Raw genomic sequence first — 19,593 nt, forward strand, 5'->3', positions numbered from 1 at the left:
AAAAACCTTATGTGTTAATTACGTATTTCGTTTTACTTCTTTAATATATAGAGATTAGGTATATTTTTGGAAGCAAGAGAGATGAAAAATTAAAACGCTTTCGCCGGGAATCGAACCACGCACCTCTGGAATACCCGCCCAGCGTGCAAAACCACTACACCACGAAGGCACGCTGAGAAGGTAGGAGAAATACCTTATAAATATGTAGTTTAAAAAATATATTCTCAAATGGGACTTTTTTTTAAATACGGATTTCAATATTAACTTTGGACAATATTAATCATTTAACATTAAGGAATTTCCCTCCATTTCTTTTCTTTGTTTTGTTACTGGAAAGGGTTAGAAGTTTATTTATTATTTATTGCAGTTTATTGCATAATCTAAATATTCGAGAGATTTGGGAATTTTTTAATATTCGAATTAAGAGAAAATTTCCATTCATATTACATATTCTTAATATAAGCAAATTTTTACTTTGCCTTAGGATATTTTATTTTTCTGAGATTGACAGACAAAGCACAGCTCAGACAGGTATTAAGAAACGTTTCGTAGATAAAACTATTATTGTTCATTGGTTTCAATAAAAATGCTTGGCATTGCTGTGTTGCAAATTATAACAGTTGTACATGTACCTTTGGAACGACCGACAGAAGAGTAAAGCGAAAGGAATAAAATAAAAGAAATTAATTCTTAAATAAATTCTTTTATAAGTTGTTTTCTTTGAAATTGTTGTATTCTCTAGGTATTTGTATATTAAGATACTATAAGAGTTGGTTTCCGTTTTTGTATCTAACAAGAATTTTAAAGTAATATTTTTTTAAGAGAGAAAATAAAAATTTTGGAATCATTAATCGTGTAAGATAGATTATTTCCTCATCCGAATTCGAACTCTAAAACTCAGGATTGCTCAACGGGTGTGCTATACATTGTATCACAAACCTGTATGATGCGAATGCCGTAATTATTTACACCTCAATTTATAAAATTTTATACAATTTATAAAATAATTAAATTATTTACAATTTATAAAATAATTAAAATAATTGACTCATCCAGGTATACCTAACTGGTTATCGATAATTTACCGCTATTCCTTTTCCAAAAATTTATTGAAAGTATAAGAGCAAATAATACCAAAAACAGATATTTTATTCAAACTTTATCTGCACTATAAACAAAATTCCTGGCTGTTATGCATAATTTTGAATTTTTTTAATAAATCCTTTTAAAGCACTTCCGTTTAAAAAAACGAAAAAAAATCTATAATAAATTTTTAATCTATTATCATTTGAACGAAAATCGAATATTTATACAAAATAACCCATCTTATGGCAATACTTTCTATAGTATTATACTTATTGGTATAGTAGTCATTAGAAAATAATAATATATTTTCAATATGCTAACAGTTCTCGTCTTTATTAAACACTGGAGTTATTTATTTTCATCGATAACACAGCAGTAGATGCCGATGAAATTAAGCCTAAAAAAGTTTTCGAATATTATCACATGTTATTTCTATTCTGTCTAATTCAAAAGCAAGGTTTTACTCTTATATATACGTTCAATTAATTACAGGAACTTCTTCGTAATTGTAAAATTACTTGATAGTGCATAATCCCAGAATTTGTAAGGATTATGTTAATTTTATTAACAATTAAACTTTTTTTCCTCTCGATTCTTAATTTCAACTTACCACTTCCAGCCAGAACGTAGTTTTAGAATCACGTCTGAATGCTAATGAGGAAGAGCGGTATTTAACCGCGAAGTCCTTCTGTCTTAGAGAGACAGATACCAGATTTTCTGGCTGTACGCTTTTTAGGCTAATCTCTCGTAAGCTATTATTACGCTCGGCCATACTTTAGGCCCTTGATAGCTTCGCAGTCAATTAGGGTTAAGGGGTATATCTCTTTGTTAGTATTTTGATAGCTTCGGCTATATCTCTTTAGTTAAGATTAGTTTAGTTTAATTTTTAGTTTCTTAAGTTCAAGCCTAAGTGTCGGCTTTATTGTACAACTATAAGACGGAGTTCTGTTAAATCTTGATTGTAATAATAAAGAGTTATTTTACCCTTCTATCTTGTCGTGTCACACGAACTCAAGCGATTATTCTCTTATCAATTCTTAAAATTCTTCACTTTCAACGGTAACTTGGAATTACACAGTGGAGAATCCTACAACTTTTAGGTCGAAATTGAAAAGATATAACAGAACATCAAAATCAGTTTTTTCCTTTTATATAATGCTTCCAAATATTCTTAATTTCGTTACATAAAACTGAATTTTAACTAGTAACTAGTTGATTAGGCACGAATTTCTGTGTAATATCAGCGACATATAAATTCATGTTCTCACAACAAATCTGTTCAGTCTTATGTTTTACGCTAATTTTGCATCAGGAAAAGAAGTAAGTATATGCCTATATTTTTTTTCTATTAACGAGTAAACTGGAAGATAAACTACAGCATATTCTGAAGATACACTCTCTAAAAATGTTGTTCATGCCATTATGCCATTATCATCCACTGTTTCAGTTTGCCAGCCAGTTCGTTACAGAGAAGGTGATGAATTTCATAGCGAAGTATCGAATGCGTCCTTCTCCCGGCTCGAGTGTGAGACTTATGTATTGTTGGTCTGGTGTTCCATATTTGATTTATTATACATACTGCAATAGCATATGGGAGGTACTTTCCTTTACATTTCATGCATTTTTGTTTTATGTAATTTCTTTACATAAAAACTTATCTTCGATTTCGAGCAACATGTGAAACTAAATTATGGATTCAGCAAGTAACAAGATTCCCTGGAATGAATTGATCGACCATGATGCATCAGACTGCCTATGAAAAAGAACGATTTCCAGCATCCTGAATTTCATTGGAGAGTTCTCGGAGAAGAAAATAAAGCCTTTTGTATTCTACTGGTTTTTCCAAACACGTAACATTTCTTCCCATCCTTCGTAATAAATTTTCTCTCATACTGCATCTCTTCGGAATCCAGTACATTTCACAAAGTAAAAATGAAAATTCAACCCTGTTTTCAGAAAATACATATTTTTTTCTGTTTTTGCTTCTACTTGCTCTCTGGTTCTTTTGTAAGAAATTCTTTTCGTGGTGGAAATTGGATTCAATTCATTTTGATTTTTTATAACCTCTGAAAAAGTGCATAGAATAGGAAATGTGATGGAAAGCTGTTCTACGGTTCTTGGCCTTTCTTTCATTTTCACAATTTGTTGAGGTCCTCTCCCCCCCCCATTTTATTTATTTTCAGCTTACGTTGCAAACGGCATAAAAAAGTAGTGAATTAAGCTGAATGAAATGTTGACATAAATTTGCCATTCAGCTGAGCTTCAATCTAATGCATTTCTTTCTGAAATCATAAGAAATACTAACTTTCTGCTTTTCTTTTAAATTAATACGAAGATATGCATTTGTGTGTCTCAAACACATATTTTTGAAGTAAGGAAATCTCTGCAAGAGTTGCAAACTTTTACTTCTGTATTAAAAAAAAAAGTGTCGTTTTCTTTTATACATTTGGGAAATGCGTTTAAATTATCGCAAATGATCTCATTATAAAAAACAAAATTTTCATTCACAAGCATTTTTTATGCAATATAGCCAGAGATGTAAACAAAGATGACTAGATAAAGGTATGGATGCTACTGCTTTGAGCTTTAATTTCTCATATGGAGTTGTGTCATAAACCCACCAACTGATGAAGGAATTGCAGCAAAAAAACACGTAATTCTGAAGCTCCGAAATGTCGTAGAGCGACCATATCAGAGGAGCTGCTTCAAATAGAATATGCGAACATAGAATCCTTTGGGGTACTATCATACCTTAAAGGGTATTTCAAAAGTTTACTTACTACAAAACTTCAAAAAGTACCTAAAATATCAGCTGTTGAGAAAATATTAAGAGTTTAATAATTGTTTTAACACAGCAATTCCTTTTCATCCTTTTTTTTATGAAAATGGCATAAACTAAGATATCTAATCTTAAACGCGCCTTGAATTAGGGACATGATTATCATGCAAGTCTATGTCAAAGGGGAAACTCTTCAAACGCTCAAAACAAAAACACAAAAATATTTTATTGCACTTATTCATATTTCCATGAAACATTTCAAACATTCATAGCAAATTAACTGTACAGCCAAAGCCAAATTTTATTGCTCTGAAACAGAGGTAACTTATCAATTTTTTACATGTTTAAGATTATGTTTACTTTATTTCAGTATGGTAAAGCACACTAAAGCTACTTGCCTAAGGAAAGGAATCCCTTAATGACAGACTTTCTGATGGAACTGACTTGCATTCAAGTTGCATATGGGAAAATACACTCAAAACCAATCATGCAGTCAGCCGTTCATCTGGGTTAGAACTGGGGCTAAATTACCAGAATTCAGCCACCTAAACCACTCGACGTCGAGTGGGACCTGCCTTTTAAAGGACACTGGCTGGTATTCAAATTACACGGAAAGAAATGAGAAATTCTAGAAAATTTTCATACAATCAGTCTTTCGCAGTGATTTTAATCAAGGTTGAACTGCAAGTGTTCAGAAATCTTAGCCTGGATTTAATTATCCTAATCAGATTGATAACCACTAGTTTAATTATCCTCCCTATCAAAATAATACACGTGGAAGGGAGAAATAATGCATGCTAAATAAATATAAAAATAATACTTGCACAAAGGGGAAAACAATTGTTTTTCTACAAACATAGATACAAATATTTTCTTATGATTTTTCTTTCTTAATAATTCTTTTATGTATCATCATTCTTATACAGATTAAAGTATGATTTAATAAATAAAGTCATTCTTATTTGTTTTTTGAAAATGAAGGAAGACTATTCGCATCTGAGCACAAAAACTTGTTTTGTTTAATAATGCCTATACTGTTTTGTTTTCTCTTTTGTTTAATAATGCCACATTTCGTTCGTGTTTACTGTAATCTTTAATCTATGATACTATAAGTTATGTATCCAAAAATTCTATGTATTTATTTAATGGAAGGAAAAGATATAAGTGCCAATATCGGAACAACAAATTTCGCGGGCTACTTGTGTTGCCAGGAGAGGAAGAAGAGATTACTGATCAAAATTCGGAAACTTATAAGAACTAAAACGATATCAGATTGGCTTGAAAGCGTTTGGAAAAGAATAACTGAAATTTAAGCCAAAGAAAGTGTCCAAAATTCTTGAATATTGTGTGCTAGGACCATTAAATCCATGTGATAATTTTCAGACAAACAGCTTTGTTTATGGTCCACAATATATTTTCAACTTTTCTATATTCGTTTCTTTCTCCTAAAAAAAAGAGATACGTGCCGCCAAATCTGTTTCTCCCTAAATTCTGCGTTATCTTTTCAGATTTACTAAATCCCGCTTAGGCTTTAGGGATTTCATAACCAGATGTTATGCTTCCATTTTTCCCTCTTCTCCGCCGTTTTATTCTCTCACGAGGCAAAGAAACTATGTTTGAAACTTTTCAGAAAAACATTGGGGAATTTTCGATTTGCTATTCCTTTATTGCCCACAACCCGCAGAAAAGGAAAGCAAAAAAAGACGCAGGCTTAGATATTTCATTTATTCTATTTGCTTTATTATTTCTTTGTTTTACCGCGGCATAGCAGTTAAGAGGGCAAAGTTTTCCTTTATTTTTAGTTTTTACAAATTCGATTGCGACAGCGTATTTTGAGAAGAAGAAAGTTTCTTTAAGTTTCTGGGATCAAATTTCATTTTCATTTATTTCTAGCCGATAGATTTGTGAGAGTATAAAAAATAATGATATTTCATGTTGTGTTTAAAACACAGGTTGCCAAGATTTTTTTATTTGTTTGTTTTATTTACAGAATTATGGTAAATTACATTTAGTTCCAACAATTCTTAGAAAGCAATAACTAATCTACTCGTATAATATAGATTTTGGCGTATTTGTTTTAAAGCTAAAATCGTCATTGGTAATTAAGTTTCAATATTTACTTAGCTAATATTGTTGAGTTTATTTTCAATAATCATCTATTGAATTCTTTCAGTTTGCATTTATTACTATTAATCATTTGAAGCATGTTTAATTCAACAAGCCTAAGCTAAATTATATGCAGATTTATAATTTTATTCACAATCATTAATATCACGTTACTAAAATAATTGTGTTACTATACAGTAATTATTACATTACTGTGCTGTAGTAATGTAGCAATTACCTTTATGCAGTAGCAATTTAATTATTACATTAATATGCGGTAGTATGCGTACGTTACTGTTCAGTCACTATAAGCAACAGTAAAATATGTTGTCGTGAGAGATAGCGATTTTTTCCGATACATCAAGTTTTTTCCTTTATGAAAAAGGTAAAGGTCAACTTGGAACAACTAAAATGTAAAAGCATTGCTTATTGAAGACTAGAATACTTACTGTTAAAGCCATAAAAATGAAATAGTTAAGCTTCATATTGCTTGAAGTCCTCCAACAAATTTCTCAGATTGTCTTCTTACTTGAGTTGCATTTTTATGTGTTCCTTATCTGATTTGCATCTGTATCATGTTCATTCATATCCTGGCAAAGGGGTTAGTTTTCGTAGTATTTTTTAGCTGTGAAATAAGAATGAAACATTTTCCTTAAAGAACCCTTCATGAAGGCATATTTTCCCGTACAGATTTTGTAGATAGACCTTGGATGGTTCTTGGTTTCAGTTAAAAAAGTAAACATCTATATGATGAACGTTTTTTTTTTCCTCATGTTTCTTAAATCAGAGAGAGACAGATAGGCCTTGCGTGAGTTCGTATATCAGAATATTTTTCCGAAGTCAGGAAACTAAAAGAAATAAACAATTCGGGAGGTCTGGATTCGAACTCCAGACCTCCCGAATATATATTGCGATCGCTTCCAGTTATAACACAGAGGCATGTGGGAAGCCGGGAGAAAAGGCTTAATATACTCACCCTCTTTTAAAGGGTGACTGAGGTTTCGGGAACCCAATCGCTAAATCCTAGTGGTGATGAATTATCGTCACCATCTTTATTTAGCTGGAACGTCATCTATAGAGACATTCAGAATTCTTTCGAAATCAGGAACTGAAGAAATACGCAATGCTTTCCCTCCGAACGAACCCTCTCCTCGATTCGAAGTGTGGACTTACCGAACACGCGGTTAAGCGTGCTTCTAGTTACACCCCGAAGATATGCGGAATGGAGGGAGAAATCACGCCATTTCAAGTTCCAAAACAACTTACATAAGCCTTCAGCCAATAATAATTTTACAGTGTAATTAACTAGAGAATAAAAAGATATGAAAATAAAAAGAATTCACTTCGAAAGAAGAATCTGACTCAAACATACACTTGCTTTCTATTTCGATTGCTGAGTAGACGCACTGCCGCTTATTCTCCTCTTATTGCAAGCACAAAAAAAAAAAAAAAAAAAAAAAGTAAACAGTTCTAGAACAGGAGCGTTTACTGCACCAATTTATTTAGTATTGGCTAATGATATTAAGAAAGTATTAAAATTAGCCACTTTTGCAAGTTGCTTCTTCTATGTGCATTTGCGACGTATCTACTACGTTTCTAAAACATTACATTTATATATATATATATATATATATATATGTGTATGATAAAAAATATGAAAGCAAGCTTCTAATTTTAATTGGCTATAAAATCTTTTATTTTTTATTTGATTTGAGGGCTTCCTCTTTCTATCCTAAAAAACAGCTCTGAATGTCTAAACTATTACACCCCGAATGCTGCGCATGCTCGCGCCATTGCTGTGTGTGTTTTCTTGAGCTCTGATTTTCAGCTTTATTTTGCGATAATTAATGTGTGTAAACTATTTATTGTGTATAATTTTATTTGTGCAAGTGCTCTGCTTTATATTTGTGCAATTTGTTTCAAGTTAAAAGAAGTATTGTTAATATTATTGCTCTTGCAAGATTTCGGTATAGTTAAGCCTAGCTTAACGATTTGTTTACTTCTTTGAAAAGTGCTACGAAGTAAAAGAATGCCAAGATGGACGAAGACGATGATGTGTTTTATAGTGCGCTTAAATGTTGCTATGATAAACTTGAAACGGCTATTGAGTCAAAGTTTAATATGAACCAGAATATTCGTGAAGAGGCAAGGCATGCAATGTGTGAGTTAAAGTGTTTGATTACTAAGAATTTTGAACGTATTAAGTCGTTGGGTTACCGTGAAGCTTGTAAGGAAAGTCTTAAAGACATTTTCGTAAAACCAACGTATGCTAGTGCTGTGCTGCCATCTCCTGTGGAGAATGCAAAACAAAATTCTTTAAGTTGTGGTCTTGTCATTTCTTCGGAAAATCGTTCGTCAGAGGATATTAAGAAGATTCTTAAATTACAAATTAATCCTGTAGAGAAAAAAGTGGGTATTCTCAATCTAAAAAATATTGGAAATGGCAAGGTATTGATAGAATGCCCCTCTGAAAATGATTTAAAAAGGATACAAACTGAAATTCAAGTAAAATCACCGGAATTAACTACCTTTCCTTCCAGACGAAGGAATCCTACGATCTTAATAAAAAATGTCCCTAATGAAATAAGGGATGAGGATGTTCTCGATGTTTTAAAAAATCAAAATCCAGATGTTATCGCCTCTGAAAATAAATGGAGTGAATCTCGAATTCGATTTACGTTAAGGAAATTTCAAAATACGAGACATTTAGTTGTTGAGGTGCATCCAGACATGCGTAGAGGTATTTTACAGGAATGTAGACTAAAAATTTCTTGGAGCATCTGTACTGTGGATGATTTTGTCGTGATTAATCGGTGTTTTAATTGTTTAGGATATAATAACCGTGCTGAACATTGTAAAAATCTACGCGCTTGTTATTTCTGTGCACGTGAACATGAAAGTAAAAATTGCCCACATAAGAATTTGAAAGTCAGTATCAATTGCATTAGACGCAATCAAAAAATAAAAGATGAGAAAAAAAAATAAATGTAAGCCATTTGCCTTTTTCTGGAAGTTGCTCTTGTCATGAATTTATAAAAGTCAAAATATAGCAAGAACAAATTATGGATAATAGTCATAATTTTATTTTAAAATTTGTTCAAATTAATTTACATAGATGTACGGCTGCTACTCAGCAACTTGTTTTGAATATGGAGGTAAACAATGTTTCTGTTGCTTTTATTCAAGAACCTTACTCTTATCATGGTCTTATGCCTGGCTTTCCGAGTTCCTTTAGGTTATACTATGATTTTAACTCAGAGGTCATAAAGGCTGCTATTGTTGTTCGAGCCGGATTTCTACCTACTTTTTTGGATTTGAGATTCTTGGATTATAATATGGTGACTCTTGATATTATTTTTAAAGATACTAAATATTTTCTATTTTCATATTACTTTGAGCCCTCCCGATGTATTGAATTTGATTTGCATAAAATAAGTCGGGTCTTCCAGGCTAAGGATCTTGCAAAGCTTATTTGGGGTATGGATTCCAATAGTAAGTCTGAACTGTGGTTTAGTCCCTACAGTGATGCTCGAGGAAACAAGTTTGGAGATTTTGTCAGCTCCTATAACTTATATGTGATCAATGAGGACTGTGGCCCTACCTTTTGTTCGGAACAGGGATCAAGCTATATAGATGTCACAATTATGGGAGCTGATTTGCTAGCAAATGTTACCCGCTGGTGTCTCTCGGACTGTGAATCATTGTCAGATCATGCAATGATTGAATTCGACTTATCTGTTTCTGATGCTTCTTTAATGGCTGTCAGTAGAATTTTGTTTAATACAAATTAAGCAAATTGGGGATATTTTGAAAAATATTGTTCACAATATATTTCTTTGATCATTAATGGTTTGGATTCTTGCTCGAGCACTGACTCACTTAATGTGATTGTAGATTTTATGACTTCAGTTATTTTTCGGGCATGTATTAAATCTATGCCTACTAGAAGGACTGGTAGGCGAAAAGTACCTTGGTGGTCATTGGAAATTTCCATTATGAGAAAGAGAGTCAACGCGGCTAGACGGAGGTTCCAGAGGACTACTAGAAATGATATAAGGGACTTGTATAAGCGGAAATACCTTGATTTAAGGAAAAAATACAATGAAATGCTTATTGAGAACAAATTAGAGTCTTGGAGGAAGTTTCTTTCCGATATCAATAATGAGAATGTGTGGAAAAAAATTTACACTTATGGTATTAAAGAAAATTTTATGAGGAAGATTGAGATCTCGGGCCTTCGGCTTTCAAGCGGTAACTTTACGTCTTCCTTGAAGGAAACTATCGACGCTATTCTTGATAAAGCTTTTCCTCCTGATGTGTGAGACTTGATAATGACTTTCATACTCAGTGGCGCTCATCTGCTCGCAGTAGTTATGCGTCTCAGATTGATCCTCCTTTCTCGCAGGCCGAGGTTGATGATGTAATTCGTAATTTAGGGCTTGGCAGGTCTCCTGGCCCGGACTCTATTCTCAATGAAACCACAAGATACTTCCATCGGCTTTTTCCTGCAGTTTTTCATAGATTATTTAATATTTGCTTGAATCTTGGTGCTTTTCCACGAACTTGGAAGAACGCCCTTGTTATTGTGATACCCAAGAAACAAGGTTTTACTGTTCCACATGTGAATAATCTTAGGTGTATCTGTCTTCTTTCTTCTTTAGGTAAATGTTTTGAAAAACTAATTACTAACAGAATTACTTGGCATCTACATAAAGAAAATATTCTTAGTGATGACCAATATGGTTTCATTGCTCAAAAATGTGCTGAGGATGCACTTCTGCGTCTTAGCAACATTGTACAGAGGGGTAAGATGAGAGTTTTGTACACTATTTTAATTTTTCTTGATATTGAAGGAGCTTTTGATAATGTATGGTGGCCTGCTATTCTTAATTTACTAAAGGAAATGAAGATACCTCAAAATGTGTTTAATGTTGTTTCTGATTTGCTGAAAGACAGGACGGTCGAGCTTTCTTTGGGTGGCACCTCAAGTGTTCGTCGACCTCAAAGAGGTTGTCCACAAGGTTCTGTTTCCGGTCCCAAGCTTTGGATTATTATTATGAATGATCTCTTACAGAAACTTTCTGATCTCTTCAGTTGTGAAGTCATTGCCTTTCCAGATGATTTGTTGATTTGTCTTCAAGGAAAAGAAATGCAAAAAGCTTTTCGTCTCGCGCAAGATGCTATAGATTTCATTTATCATTGGTCAATAGATTTTAAGTTAAAGTTTAACCATGCAAAATCCAAGACCATGTTTATTGATAGAAAAAATACTACTTATGAAGGATATCAATTGCTTTTAAATGACAATCCCCTTGAGAGGGTGAATGAAATTAAATATCTAGGTGTTTTGTTGGACAGCAAATTTAACTGGAAAAACCATATTTCCTACATTTCTAATAAATGTGAGAGACTTCAGCGTGGGCTGAATCGAATTGCTTGTAATAGTTTTGGTGTTAAATCGAATGTTAGCGCAATTATTTATAAACAAGGCATTGTACCCCTTATTTCATATGGATGTAGAGCTTGGGGATTGTCTCTAAAAAAGAAAATTAACTCCTGCTTCGGGTTCAAAGACGAATTTTGCTGCGAGTTATAAGCGGTTACCGAACTATTAGCTACAATGCTGTTTTCTCTCTTGCCGGATTTCCACCACTGGATTTGTTTATTCTGACCTTTATAGATTACAACAATAGTCTTGCAAATTATTCCAATTCTCACTTTGATCGTTTATTGCCCTTGTCTGTTCTACCACATCCTTCTGTAAGACAACCAGTACAGATTCTGGATAGTACGGACACTGATGTTAATTCATTCTCATTTGTGCTGTATACGGATGGTAGTAGGATTGATGATAAAGTTGGTTTTGCTTATGTTATTTTTGAAGATGATATTGAAATTGAGTGTCACCAATTTCGCATTAGAAATGAATGTACTGTATATATTTCTGAGCTTCTGTGTATTAATTTTGCAATCAAGTGGATAATTAGCCAGAATGGAAGTGGTTCCAGCTACTTAATCTGTACGGATTCACTCTCTTCCCTGGAATCTCTTAAAAATACCTCTTTATGTAATGATATTATTGTCAATATACAGCAGTCTCTCGGAGATCTGGAGAAGAGGAGTATTTCAGTGTTTTTTACATTTTTCCGTGGTCATTCGGGTAATTATGGAAACGAGAGAGCTGATTGGCTTGCTAAGAATGCAACTAAAAATGATATTAACGTTGATGTAAATATTCCAAAATCTATTTAAAAAAAACATTCAAAGCTAAAATGATTGAGCGGTGGAACTGTGATTATATCTCTTCTGATAAGGGATCTGTTACAAAAGCATTCTTCCCAACTATTTTTGAAAGACAGAAAAGTAAGGACTTGTTGCTCAATTTTAAAGTTACGCAATATTGTCTGGACATGGTAAGTTTAATGTTTATCTTGAACTATTTAAGCTGACATCTTCCAATTTGTGTAAATGCAGTCTTAGCGTTCAGCAAAGTGTTTTCCACCTGCTTTTTGATTGCCCACTGCTTGATAAAGCAAGAAATCTTTTGAAATGTAGATTGAAATTCATTGGAATTCATTGGCCGCCGAAATGTTATGATTTTGTATCCTCGATTTCGGCCTACCGAGCTTTCAATGATTTTGTTGGCTTTTATTTTAAACACTGTTAATGATTTCTTTATACATTTTTATACTTTTGTATTTACTTGTGTTTTTTTTTCCTTGTTATGATTTCATTGTATTGTTGAAAACTGATGATATTACTTACTGTTCTGCCTTTTTCACTTACGATTTGTAAGTCTCGTGTGATACTTTGTGGTGCACGAGGATTTCTTTTTCTTTAAATAAAAAAAAAAAATGTCTAAACTGCGTCATTCAAATTAATCATGCGATCCTACGTAGCGCTTAATGTAGATACATCTTACCCAATCGAATAACTGTAAACGGAAACTTTTTTAACTCGAACATAAACCTTTGACTCCCTCCCTTCTTCCTCTGAATTGCTACATAACTTTCGCTTAGGCTTTCCTCCTGGCTAGACGCTATGCTGCTATCTTCTTTGTTCAAAAAATATGTGCAGAGCTAACAAAAATGTATGGCGCATAAGACGCTCGTCCGTATGTGAACCCAAATTTGCGGATCACGAATTGTTTTCCTCAATAATAATATTATCTTGAATCTGACCATGTTCGCCTTACCAAGTCCGCCTTACCGCTACGCATCTATTACGCCACCACCAAGTTTCAAATTATTCATGTCATTTCATATATATATATATAGAGAGAGGGTGATAGAGATTGATAAATAGATATAATATCTGTTACCAATGCACGCTGATGCATAAAAAAGTAGTTTCTTTAATGATGCTGCAGTCGTGCCGATTTAGAATCTCTTTTATTCCTGATACATGCAGCCACATAAAACGTGACCCAGGTTAACGTATAACATGAATATAACACAGTTCATAGTATGACGTGGGTGCTTATAACGTGGCACATGCATAACACGTCTATTCTTGAAGAACGTTTTACAATTTTGACGAACATGAGTTAAAAGAAATTGCGATAGAAATTTAGCTAGTAAAAGAAGCAGAGGGAAACATTGCTATTTTTAGGACAGCAAGAAGAAATAAGCAATTAAAATGCGATTACTGCGATCCAGGCGACTATTGCAAATTAAATGAAAAATTTTGATTTACATACGTTTTAGCTGCATACATACCTGCAAGAAGGCGATAGAAAAGCTTGTTTAGAAAAAAAGGCATCACAGCAGTAAAAAATGTTGATGAATATTTCATGGAAAGTATGCAACATGAAATTTTGAGATAATAATTTTTAAATAAGTTCAAATTAAAAATTTAAGTATAAATAAAAAAAATAAGCACACATTTTAAGAATGCTATTGAAATTTATTCGAAGTTCGAAAATATTCTTGCTTTTGAATGTCCAAGTAATTAATATGGTTCTTCAGAAGGGGTCTCACACATTCTCATAGAATACTTAAAATAAAAGTCTTTAACAAACCGCTGTTCATCTTGACACATTATAACACATCACAAAATTTATATATCAGTCTAATTTTTATTTTCATGATATACATTTTAGTATGAAAAATATCCTAATATTTTTATTTAACGATGGGTACATTCTTATTCATAATTACTTCGGTTTCTTAAATTTATAAACACTCCACAGTTCCCTAAAGACGAGCATTTCCATTTAAATTTGGCTGTACCCTCTGTAATCACCTGATATATTAGGGGTCCGCTGGTTAAGGGGTGAGGCATGCGTTATACAATGTATTATACGTTCCTTATATAAGGCATAAAAAAGCATACCTTCCTTCCATAAGGTAACTGGCGTTTTGAGAGGGGCATTAAAGCATTATACGTTCCTTATATAAGGCATAAAAAGCATACCTTCCTTACGTAAGGTAACTGGCGTTTTGAGAGGGGCGTTAAAGCATTCAGCAATAAAACATTAATTCTATTAAAAACACTATATTCATTCTTAATATCTTAATATTGTTTAAGAGATAAAAGGAAATAATTAACTCCCAGTTAAAAAAATATTCCTCTGATGCTGAACCTATGTTCCCTTCAATATACTCTTTTCTTTAAATTCAATAAATAAATAGTCATTCATCATAATTTCAAATTAAATTATGCATTTCCCTTTTTAATTACATTACCATAATGAATTTTGTTATAGTTAGTCACTTATTTAAATCATTAATACTTTTTTATAACCAATATTTATATATATAATACTTTTATACTCCATTTTTAATATCATAACATTCAAAACAGGATATCGGTTAACAAGACACTATATGAATGGTTAGTAATTACCACATTTATAGCTACTCACTATTCGAAATAAATGCGTGTTTATTTTTCTCAGGAAAAATTAGCATGCTTTTATATATAAAAATTTAAAGTAACTAAATCAAATTTTAGAAATTTTTTATAGCACAAATCCTTGGTTTTAAGTCCATACCACAGCATGTTTATTAAATCAGATGAGAAGTTTAAGTTACCAGCAGAAAAATGTAGTTTTGAGATTTGGTATGATAAATAAATGTAATGCGATCACGAAAGGTCAAAGTGAAAATAAATATCAGGAGCACAGAGCTGAAAGTACATTGTTGTTAAACATTCAAGCTTATGACACTCTAATTAGTAGATTGATGATTCGTTTAAATCAGGGGCTCCCAACAGGGTCGTTAATGGCAACCGGCTAATAAAATTTTTAAAGGAAGTGAAAGAATATCAACATAATCAAGATCTCATTGATTACAAAACAAAAAATATTAATAAAACTGATAATTATTTTTATCTATATAATAAGCTTTATCGTATGATATAAAGCTTAATCGTATAATAAGGAAAAAATCATATAAAACAAGTACAAGGGGAAAACGGTACAAAAAGTATTTACTATATTTTAAAAACCAATAATATTTTTAATGTATACTTATGCAGTAAGGGCAATATGAAAAGGTAATACGCAAGAACACAATCACACCGTTTTAGCTCATGCAAAATAATTGCTTTCATTACCTGAACATGAAATAACTGATTTAAGCAAAATATTGTAAACTGAAGGATGGTTAAGAAAAAAAGATTTTTTTCTACGATATTATCCTGATAAACACCGAATATAAAATGAATTAATTCATTTTGAATTTTTTTAGGTATAGCTAACGATAACTGAAGAGTCAAGGATAAAATAAATAAAAATCCCAGAGCTCATCCATCATGGTTCTTCGTTATTTGTTTCAACATTACGTTCTCATTTTTTTTCATGGGCTATTTCGTTATTGTACTATTGCTTCACCTTCTCAATCATTATTTTTCTTCTAGAATTTTAGTTTTTGCATTGTGCAAAGATTTATGGTAAAATATTTGAAATTTTGCTTTAACTGAGAACTTTCTTTTCAGCTCAATCAACGAATGTACCATCTTTTGCCGAGCCTATTCCGAATACCACAGCCACAGTGGGAAGAGAAGCCATTTTGAAATGTACAATCGATGATTTAGATTCATATAAGGTATTTATGATTTTATAATTAATTTTTAAATATGTTAATGAATATATAAAAATTTTAAGGCAGCAATTGTGCAGAGAACAAAATTCTAATTTCGCAAGGCGGTGGAGAATAATGTGATTTCGTGAATGTATTCTCGAATGTGTGTATGTATTCTTACTAGCCATGTATTCTTACTTACCATGTATTCTACATTACGTGTGTGAATGTATTCTTACTAGCGTGACCAAATTCTCAGATTTCTGATTGGATTAAAACTAATATCCTACCCCAGAGAGGAATGAAAAAAAAAAAGGAAAACTACTCTTTCACGTACAAACCTTTTGTACAAAGAACTTGTACACTGCATGCAACAAAGCATTATATAAACGTTTTTAAATCTAAAGTCAACACTTGTAAAGTAATGAAATAAAGGTTATATCATTATATGAGATAAATATTTCCATTCAAACGACTGGCATTTTGATATATTATACTGTACTCTTACATACTCGTATTTTCTCCATTAAAACTAATACATTTGTACTATTTTTTAGTACTGACAGACCTCACGTGGTATCTTTATATAACTTCGAAAAATATTTTTCATATTTTAGAAATTTATAAATACCGAAAGCTAGTTCGAGATTCAACATTCTTGCTTCAATTTTGTAACAGAAAGACTTGATTGCACTATAAATCAAATTGATGATGGTATTAAATTTACTTGAACTCGAAAAACAGTTTAATGGCTATTTCTTAATACACAAGGGGGGGAACTCCCAATTTTAAGTAAAATTCATGATTAGTTAATTTTATGTACTTACATAGTTTATATTTTGAAAATGACTTTGCTATTTATTATTAGTACTTAGTAGTAATTGAAAGTCTTTACTATCAACCGGATTATAAACTAATTTTAACTAGACATGGTAATTATAGAAATTATTTATTTCATTTTAATATCGTGACCAATGCGCCTTATGTTTGCGATACTACTGTAGAAGAGGTAGAGTATGTCTTATTGAACTCTATGACTAATGCGAATACAAAAACTACATTTAAGACATCTCGGCATTTTCTAGCCTCCTGTTTCCTTAGACCTTATCAAGACTTCCAAGGCTTTTCCTATCGTAGCAGTCATTTTGCTGTATAAGTTTTATTATTATTGCATTATTATATTTTTTACGCAAAATTATGCAATCATTATATTTTATCAATGTATCAATATTATTTTATTGTATAATAATTATTATTATGTTATTATTATATATTCTTCATAATATAATTATTATAGTATTATTACTCATAGTAATCACTTTTTAGTATTCTTTTTCTAGTAGTATTTGTAATATATACATTCTTATTCTTTAGAGATCTAGATATTATGCGTTGTTGCAAAATGCCCAGCTGCGGTGAGATAGCTTCCCCGTAAAGCGGCGTTAGGATTCACAGAAAATGACAGGAAAAGGCAGTAACCACATTTGGCTCGAAATTGTCCTTTTGGCGATATGCCATAGGAGGAGCGAAAACATTCTAGAATTCATTCTCGGTAATATTCTCAAATGTAGGTTAAAGCTATTTATAACCTACCTGTACGCGGGCAGAGTAGTGCAATAATAGTGACTTGAGTTCAGAGATTAGCTTGACAGCGATCGACCGAGTCGGGAGCTGTGCTTTAGTGATTTACTGTGAAGCTGCCTTCACCGTTATAGCTTAAGGCTGTGTTGCTGATTGTTTCAGCGTGTTTGTTGTAGTTTTTCGATGACTGTAACGTGTCTTTGGAACTGTCCTGTGTAATAATTAATACTAGCGAATAAATTGTGTTTTGATTCTTCATCAAGTATTACCATCAATTACTTCAAATCCACGAATCCTTAGAGCGCAATATTATTAATATATCTTCTTTGTATTATTAATTATTGAATTGTTTATTTTGTTTTGTATGCCTCCTAGCATACTTTGGGCAATATCAGAACCCTGTGGTGGTTTTCTTAAAAATATATTTACTATCGTTTTGTAACATTTTAACAATTCTGGAAATAAGTCTGCGGTATTGGGCATCAAGCTTAAAATTACAATGTCATACAGATATCCAGCTGCGAATTCAGGAAATTACCTTTTGACGTGAAATTTTCAGAGTCCCCTCCTGTTAACAACCGGGTATATTTACTGTCTTTTAAAACTGATTAAATCTGAGGATCCATGGTACGCAGGGCCTTTCATTATCGGGACTTGCCCGATTTCTCGAATCCTCGGCTGTAAATACCATCTTATAAAGTATCAATTTATATTAATAAAGGTAACGAAATTTAAGCTAATTATTTTGCGAGATTATAGGAAAAAAAAAACCACAGGGCAAAGGCCTACAGGAATAATGCTCCCAGGTATAAATGCTCACAGGAAAAATGCCCACAGGAATAATGCTCATAGGTATAAATGCTCACAGGAAAAAAGGCCCACACAGAAATATGTCCACATAGAAAAATACTCACATGAAAAAAATCTTCACTTAGAAACATGCTCACACGGAAAAAAGCTCACATAAATATATGCTCACATGAAAATAAGCCCACTGAAAAATAAAATACGTAGAAATATCCTTACATCAATCAATCAATAAATTAATCGATTTGAACATCGTACAGCTACTTGAATTATTTAAAGAAAAATTATTTGGTCATTTGAAAAAATTATTGGACAAATGCTCATATTAACCTTTTCAGAGGCGGTATATAAAAGAATGAAAACTATAGTAAAATTTTGTATGTTCTGTAATATTTTATACTACTGCCCTCCCGTTCGACATTTTTTTCCTGTAACTGTCGAATAGTTTGTTTTTGTTTTTTATTTATTATATTTTTGCCTACTTTTGATGTGTGTCTATAGAAATTGATGCTTGAATATAGTTATTTACGTTTGGAGCCAAAAATGTTCTAGAAGACCACAGTTTCTAATCAAAGTGCGGAATCATTATGAAGCAGACTTCGAAAAATCTCCTAAAACAACAAATTATTACGAAAGCTTTCATAAGGTACTAAATTCATTACTTAATTGTAGCCATCCTAGTATGTGGTTTTTGATTGACGAAGTGAAAAAAGATTTTGCCTGTGAACGTTTATTACTAGCTATTGTAAATACAGGGCGTACTGAAGTAAAAGAAAACATGTAAACTTACATTTGGTAATCGCGAATCAAGTAAGAACTATGATGAATTCGATGATAAAATTAGATATTTACATATATTGGCTAATATTTAGTGAGTTTGTAAAGACATTAGGTATTTTGGAAGCAGAAGATGTGAAAAATGAGCAAAGCGTTCGTCGGGAATCGAATCACAGACCTCTGGAATAAGCGCCCAGCCTGCAGACCACCACACCACGAAGGCGTGCTAGGAAGGCGGGAGAATACCTTATATACTCCCCCCTTTTAAAGGGCGACCGGAATTTTAGGGGACCCTAATCGCCAAATCCTGGGTGTGCAGAATCATCATCCACCTCACTTTTTAGTTCGGGCGCCGCTGTAGAGACGTTAGGTATTTTGGAAGCAGGAGATGTGAAAATTGAGCAAAGCCTTCGCCATAAATCGAATCATGGA

At 32.4% G+C, this 19,593-nt stretch overlaps 1 protein-coding gene across 2 annotated transcripts in view; it reads left to right on the forward strand.

The window, feature by feature from the left end:
- LOC118202801 (lachesin-like) overlaps nt 1-19,593 on the forward strand; it is a 653,202-nt gene that overhangs the window by 542,911 nt on the left and 90,698 nt on the right. For both annotated transcript variants that reach the window (XM_085815596.1, XM_085815597.1), the window contains exon 2: nt 15,911-16,020. In XM_085815596.1, the coding sequence (XP_085671722.1) occupies nt 15,911-16,020 (110 nt within the window). The remainder of the gene's footprint in view (nt 1-15,910; nt 16,021-19,593) is intronic.

Source organism: Stegodyphus dumicola, chromosome 4 (assembly GCF_044657685.1).
Source record: "Stegodyphus dumicola isolate Sdum_Otavi_A_Nest chromosome 4, ASM4465768v1".
Classification (NCBI taxonomy): domain Eukaryota; kingdom Metazoa; phylum Arthropoda; class Arachnida; order Araneae; family Eresidae; genus Stegodyphus; species Stegodyphus dumicola.